Source organism: Brienomyrus brachyistius, unplaced genomic scaffold, assembly GCF_023856365.1.
Source record: "Brienomyrus brachyistius isolate T26 unplaced genomic scaffold, BBRACH_0.4 scaffold41, whole genome shotgun sequence".
In the NCBI taxonomy this organism is placed as follows: Eukaryota; Metazoa; Chordata; class Actinopteri; order Osteoglossiformes; family Mormyridae; genus Brienomyrus; species Brienomyrus brachyistius.
In genome coordinates, this window is record NW_026042316.1 from 1,305,422 (window position 1) to 1,313,619 (window position 8,198).

At 39.0% G+C, this 8,198-nt stretch overlaps 1 gene segment (V, D, J or C); it reads right to left on the reverse strand.

Moving 5' to 3' along the window:
• Nucleotides 1-5,323: 5,323 nt before the first annotated feature.
• Nucleotides 5,324-7,720, reverse strand: LOC125722717 (Ig kappa chain V region K29-213-like; the record flags this gene model as incomplete). The annotated part of the segment is given in 2 exon segments: nucleotides 5,324-5,667; nucleotides 7,558-7,720. Coding segments are annotated over 2 exon segments (507 nt in total), but the record flags the coding sequence as incomplete, so codon positions are not given.
• Between the last annotated feature and the right edge of the window lie 478 nt (nucleotides 7,721-8,198).

An 8,198-nucleotide genomic window follows, 5' to 3' on the forward strand; every position in this document is an offset into this window, starting at 1 on the left:
TGTTCCACAAATGCGGGACATCTGTATGTTTACAGCACATATCAGACACGCTGACCCTCAGCACTGAGCTCCTCCAGGCTCTGTGCTCTCCCCCTTCTCGTCAGTCTCTACACAAATCACTGCTGCTCCAGTGAAGATCCTGAATTTTGCAGGTGATACTACTGCGTTTGCCATCATAAATGAAGGCGATGAGTCTGCCTACAGACTGGAAGTCGTACAGCTGACTATCCAGTTCTGAACTCACATTATCCCAAATGTCCACATGCTTAGACTCCTCTCATCATCAGGGAGGAGCGTCCCTTGGCACTGTAGAGTAGATGGATGAGAGCAGGCTGATAACAAGGCCGTCATCAATTTTATGTGACACCTCTCACCCCCCCCCCCAGCAGACTATGGAGGCCCGGGCAGATAAGATAAGATAAGATAAGAAAAAACTTTATTCATCCCGAGGGAAATTCTTTTGTCCTTTACATGCTCAGTGCAACAATAGGAGTAAAGGTAAGGTGAAGAAAATAATAGTGCAAAATAGCTATGAGTGATACTGTATTGTAACTATATAAATACACATAAATACTCATACTCTGTAAAAAGTTAAAAAAGAGAAAACTATAACTAAGCTATAACAAACATAATAAAATAACAGATTATTAGTGCATGTGTAATGAAAAGTGACTAAGTGTTTGTGCCTTGAATAATTGCAATAGCAGCATGTGATGATGGATAAAACAAACATTCGATAACAAACAGAGGAGTAATATTGCCCGATCCAAATGAGTATTAATGACAGATTCTGAGAAGGTCATCTACAGAATGAGGAAGAGTTATACAGTCTTATTGCCACCGGTAGAAAGGATTTCCTGTGGCGTTCCGTTCTGCATTTGGAGGCAGTTAGTCTTTTGCTGTGGGAGCTCTGATGACCCATCATGTCTGCGTGCATGGGGTGGGAGGGGTTGTCCATGATGCTGAGAAGCTTTTTCAGCATTCTCCTCTCAGACGCCTCCGCCAGGTTCTCCAGTCTGACCCCCAGGACAGAACCAGCCTTTTTAATCAGCTTGTTCAGCCTGTTGGCATCAGCTGCCTACACCCCATTGCCCCAGCACACAGCTGCAAAAAACACTGCGCTCTCCACCACAGTGATAGAACATAGTCAGCATTTTCCTACAAACATTGAAAGATCTGAGCCTCCTTAGTAGGTAAAGCAGCTCCTTCAGTAAGAGACTCAGACACCCAGCGTGTGACAGAACGGTACCGCAGGTCATTGGGCCCCACAGCAGTCAGGCTTTATAATCTGCACTCTGCTCATTGAACTTTTCCCCTGTTCACTGTCTTCTGATACAGTTTCTATCTGCTGTTGATCTGCAATATTGTTCCTCCTTATTCACTGATATGCAGTGTTGCATTGAGCCAGTGCATTATTCCCTGTGTGGCAGCTTCCTTTGGGAGGCTAATATCTGGCACATGAGCAATAATGTTACATGCAATAGGATTCTGTATAAGTTAAGGATTGTGTATAAGTTAATTTTAATATTCCTATAATATTCCTCTGTATGTAATATATTCTTATTTTTTGTTTCTATTATTACCCTATATTTATAAATACATACATTTCTTTTACATTCATAATGATGTTGTTTGTTGTTTTGTGCCCCACTGCTCTTGTAACAAGCCTCAGTCTTGACTCTCCCTTTTAAGGTCTTGGCCTTAAATCACACTCGATATAGGTGGTGTCGTCCCCATCACCCTGACCAGGATACATGCTGTAAGATTAATGGATGGTGTTTATCTGTGTGATGAAAAAGAATGTGAATAAAACAAAAGTATACCATTATAAATGGGAACCCTAGGATGTGTGGTGGTTAGAGATGTGGACTGATGAGAATTTTGCTTTTCTAAAGTTCTGTTGTGAAAACTGTACATTCTGTTCCATGTACAGGGTAGTGATATGTAGCAATCATGTGCTCCAGTCAAATGTCCAGCTGTATGAATAATAATGGTGGCTTGTTTGGATAAAATAACTTAGGCTGAATACTTGAAAGCGTGACCTGGGTGAGGTAGAGAGGAAACAGGGTCTTACAAGCAGCAGATATTGTTCTCTCTGTGTGGTTTTTATTCTTTGCAAAGTGAGCCCAGCACAGTGCAGTCAGTGGGTCAGTCTTCCTGAGCTGCATCTAACCAGTGGAAACATCTGCAGCACTGCAGAGAAGCACTCAGCAGACAAACAAACCAAAACAGCTTACAGCTGTATGTCACTTTTGGACAGAGGTGGACAAAGTACACAACTTCACTACTTGAGTTAAGTATAGATACTCCTCGTCAAATAATACTCAAAGTTTTTCAGTTAATTTTTTACTTCAGTTAAAGTACTGGAGTATTTGGATCTAAAAATACTTAAGTATTCAAAAGTACATTATGTTTTAAATGCAACACATTTTTCAGAACCTAATGACTCCTGAACACCCCACTGAATACACTGACTGGCTTGTACATCTTGTAGAATAAAAAGCTCGTGGAATATGATACAATGACTATAGAAACACAACTGACATAACAAAAGTACAGCCATTGTCATTTTCATCTTATTTAACACCCCCCACCCCACTCACACAAAAGAGCATGGTAGTGTTCTTACAGAGCCGTAGCAGTGTGTGTGTGAGTGTGTGTGCATGTGTGTTTGTGTGTGTGTGTGTTTGTGTGTGTGTCTATGTGTGTGTATGTTTGTGAGCCAAGTAACAGGACAGGGAGCAAGAAACAAAACTCCTCTTTCTTAATTATCCACATCGTTATTAACGACACAGGTATATATACAGGTACATATACAGGTACATGTATATACTCAAAAATACATACAGTACACAACATTAAATGAAAAACGTAAATTAAGAACACTTGAAATTTTCATTCAGTTTCTTTCATCTGTTTAATATAATCGATCAGTCCCTGTGCGTTTGCCCCAAACCATTCAGCATGGTACACAAGGGAGACAAGTAAGCATGTGTCACATCAAAGAACTGATTGCAGCAACTCAGCCTTTCCACAACATTAAAGCCGCTTATTCCCCCCCATGCCATGAAGAAATAATCTCTGTGGCTCCCCTCTCCCCCTCCCTCAGCCCCCAGTCTGGCTTGAACATTTGCACTTCCAGTAAAAATGCGCCCCAAACACACTGACACCAAACTCCGTAAAATCCTGTGATTCAGTCTCAGAAGCACTGGCTCCCCTGCCCTCCTCTGAACATTATTAAAGCTACACCCAGAACACTCTGTGTGACTGACATGAATGAGAAGCATCTTTATTCATAATCTCTGTAGCGGAGGTCAGAATACAGAGTGTCATTATTCCCGTCTTTCTTCTGTCTCCTGGGTTTTGGGTTTTTAAGGTTCAGGGCAGCGTAATTCAGTGTGTCCTCGTCATGGCACTGGGGAGACAAAGATGGCAGAATTGGATGGATCAAATCGGTTTGCTATTACTTATTTTCACAAATAGCACTTAAAATGCTGATCCCAGGATGGAAATCAGTCTGAGGTTCATTTGTTTTACTGACGATTTGTAATTTGAAATATTTATTACATATTTGCTTGCGTGACCATTCCACTTTTCATATATCACTGTTCTTTTCATCTGTTTAAAATATATAACACATCAATATATTATTTAATTTCACGCGGTATCACAGTGGTCAGATAAAATTCCGAATTTTCAAGCAATCAACATCCTTTTTGTCTCAAAAATGAAAGTAAAAATGACTTCTGTCAATGTAAGTGTGCATGTTTGGATATGTGTTATTTGTTCTCATATATCATATATAAAATTGCTATAGAGGAGATCTTGGTAATAAAAGTTATTGATATGCAACTTATTGCAACATGTATATTTCAATAGATTTTGCAAAATATGAAAGATATAATACAAAAATGTAAATCTTACAGTACAAAAAGGTTTATATAAATAAGGTGAGATTTAATAATGGATTTTTAAACTGTATTACCTGCAAGAGTGGTTTTAATATGAAAATTTGATCTATCATAAAACAATTTTATATTTCTATAATTTAAAAACTACATTTTGTCCTTCTTCTGAGTGCATAAAGCCGGGCAGCGTACCTACACAGTGTGTACAGGTCAGTTTACATCTTATACAAATGAGAGCAACGTTCAGAATAATGCTGCAAGATAAAACTATCAGCAAGCCAGAGTGAAGAGGATCCAGCAGCTTCTGAAAGCCTGTAACAAAGAGATAGATTTCAGCATAATGATATAGAGACACATTTCCCATTTGCTTACATTACTGTACATTAGTTAAAGATAAAATCTATAACACATTACAGCAGTTGTTTTGTAAATAGTCCATTTTTAACATGAACTTCTAGTATTTTGCTTTTTAACAATTTCTATTATTATTTGAAATAATTATTAAATTAACATCTGTGTAATTAAATTTAAGCACTTAAATTAGAAAATTCATTACATTAAAATAAGGGGCGGCATGGTGGTGCAGTGGTTAGCACTGTTGCCTCACACCTCTGGGACCCGGGTTCAAGTCTCCGCCTGGGTCACATGTGTGTGGAGTTTGCATGTTCTCCCCATGTCGTCGTGGGGTTTCCTCCGGGTACTCCGGTTTCCCCCCACAGTCCAAAAACATGCTGAGGCTAATTGGAGCTACTAAATTGCCCGTAGGTGTGCATGTGTGAGTGAATGGTGTGTGAGTGTGCCCTGCGATGGGCTGGCCCCCCATCCTGGGTTGTTCCCTGCCTCGTGCCCATTGCCTCCGGGATAGGCTCCGGACCCCCCGCGACCCAGTAGGATAGGCGGTTTGGAAAATGGATGGATGGATTACATTAAAATAAGAAATAAATGTCTTAATAGCAGAATAAGCTAAATAAAACTTTGAAGCAGATATACTCTCCACACTGGATGTTACCATCTATATCCTGCTGTGTGCCGTTCCCAAACAGCATCTCCCCACACTGGGTGTTACCATCTATATCCAGCTGTGTGCCGTTCCCAAACAGCATCTCCCCTCGCTGGGTGTTACCGTCTATATCCAGCTGTGTGCCGTTCCCAAACAGCATCTCCCCTCGCTGGGTGTTACCGTCTATATCCAGCTGTGTGCCGTTCCCAAACAGCATCTCCCCTCACTGGGTGTTACCGTCTATATCCAGCTGTGTGCCGTTCCCAAACAGCATCTCCCCACACTGGGTGTTACCGTCTATATCCAGCTGTGTGCCGTTCCCAAACAGCATCTCCCCACACTGGGTGTTACCGTCTATATCCAGCTGTGTGCCGTTCCCAAACAGCATCTCCCCACACTGGGTGTTACCGTCTATATCCAGCTGTGTGCCGTTCCCAAACAGCATCTCCCCACACATGGCCACGGCGCAGTAGTAAGTCCCAGCATCGGAGAGGCTGAGGTTCCCCTTGGGGAGGCTGTAGACGCAGCTCCGTGTAGGAGATCCAGCCTCAGGGCTCTTCTCACACTCATCACTGCTGTTTCCGTGGCTGTAAATGACTCCAGGAAGGGATTCTCCTGATCCATGTCTGAACCAGTAAACACTGTGTTCTCCTGCACAGCTCCCAGTCTCTATCGTACACTGCAGGCTCACAGAGTCTCCTGGCTGCAATGTGTCAGACACAGGCTGCTGTACCACTGTCCTGCTGTTGGAGTCTTTACCTGAAAAGCAAAATAGTCATGATGACAGCCCTTTGAGAATAACAATGGAAAATACAGATCCTCAAAAATTGTTCTTACAGATTTTTGGGAACTGAATCGATGTTCTTCTAGCCATCCAAGAAATCAGTAACTTCTTGGAGAACAGCTGACATTCTTTTCTCTTTTTATTGTATTACTGCTTATTAGTATATATCAGGTAACACTATACATTAACTGCACCTACATAATACCTAAATAAAAATTATATGATAATAACAAACATTATAATTATATAATGTCTTGTATTAATGTATGAAGGTAGATGAATATAATTAATTTCAATTCAAAGAAATGAAGTGTGTAAAGTGTACTTTATATTTTCATGATTTTCGTGACTTTACATTTGGTTTATGTTGCCCCTTTTTCACAGGAAGGTATTTATTGTTTTTGCATATTTAGTTCTTGATGTGTTTTGGTATTTTTGAGCATTTTGCTGTAGTACCTGCATGATTTAATTCAAGAGCCGAAGAGCTGTTTGCCCATTACTAGTTTGTCTATCTTTTAACATTAAAGAAAAAGTATACATAGTAAAAGGAATTATTTGGTTTGGTAGTTGCTCCTATTTATTTTCTTATGCGCACAAAAGTAAGTTTTTCTGTTCAACCATAGCACTACAGCGAAAAGCAAAACGTCATGGCAAATGCAATTATGCTTCATTCCAATACACATTGCAAATTTTTCATTATTATTACATTTAGTCAGCATAATATCTTCAAAGGTTTCATGATTTAATTTGCAATCTTCTGGCCTGAAATCTTTTCCTGCTACACTGAAGACTCTCTCAGCCTGTGCAGAGAAAGCTGCAGCCAAAGGGTTGGCATCCTCTGATAAACATGGTTGGCTCAGGTATCGGTGACATTATGTGAAGCTTTCATGGCAGGAATAGGGACTAGTTTGACTTTTGATGCAGGAAAAGTGTTTGGGACGTTTCTTAGGTTAGAAACTGCAGTCACTGCAGCCAACACTGACTTCTAAGGAGAGACACTCAGCTCTTCCTATGAGCAGATCCACCATGGTGCACAAAATGACAGTTTAATTATTATTTTAGGTGACACTTCAAATGTTGCATTATTTCATTCTGAATAAAACGACATTTTTATAACAATGATGTATAACAATGTTAATGTGTTTATGTATAATTCATATTTAAATTAAAGTTCATATTTTAGTTAAAAGCTACACCTACAGTACGTATATGAACTTGAATTTGAATCCGAACCCTTTTTCGTTCTTCTTCTTTAAATTCAAATATAAATTTCAATGCCACAACCTGTTTTCAACCACAATTCAAATGTAATTCAGATTAACAAAATGAACTGAAATTCAAGTTCATATACGTATTCAAAATCCTGAATTTTAGGATACGTATTTGAGAATTTCATTCTCAAATCAGTTCTGAATGGTGCACATCCCTAGTTCATATGTTAAATTATGCATTTTTTTTCAGAGTGAATACACACTGACTGCTCAGATAAATAACGTCAAAAAATAATTTTCTTTCGTTGCTTAAGATTTTTGCACAGTCCTATACTGTATATAGCAACTCAAACATTTTTTTATGTTATTTGTTTTAAAGAGGCTGCAATGTGTAACATTAACATCTCTATAAAGAGAAGGTTAGGCGTTTTGGCTGACAGCAAGCAAAATGCAACAAATTGTATAATAATAATAATAATAATGAATGATTTTTGTTTGATGTTTAGAAAAACATTTATGGAACAAAGCAGACAATAAGGTATCTTTGCTAATTTTATATCGACAAACAACTAAACTGTCAAAATTATTTTGTAGGGAACAATCTTACTGACATTATAATAAATCAAATATGAAAATAGCTGGAATCTCATTTACCTGTGGTTATGACAAAGGTTCCATTCCCAAAGGTGACCTCATGAAGAAACATAGTAGCACAATAATACACTGCAGAATCTGACGGCTCCACGTTAGAAATAGTGAGGTTAAAACTCCCCTCTGCATTCAGTAAGGAGTAACGTTTTATGCTTTTATATTCCTTGTAAAATTCACCAGGTACATAGAGAAGTGCTTTCGCCATGAGCTGGGGCTTCTGACCAGCAGCTTGCTAAAACCAAACTGCAAAAGAAATATCTTCTGGACGGAAGCATGTCAGGGTCACACTGTCTCCATGCTGGACCCTCATCAGGTGACTGGGCTGAACAACATCTGTAGTCAGTGCAGTGTCTGCAAAAACAGAAAAACAAAAAAATCATAATCAAATAAGACATATAATAGTAATCTAAATAACTATTAACTATGATGAAGATTAAATGGCCAAATTCCACTGATCACATCATATAGATAAATGAAAATATTAAAATCCAAAAATAATTTATATTTTAGGGCCTTACTAATGAAAATGAGAAGACCAAAGAGTCTAAACATCTTTGTGGTTCCACTGTTTAGAATAAACTGCTCTGCTGCTAAGTGAGAGATCATGGTCGTGGTCGGGATGAAAGGGCAGGAAACAGAGAGGA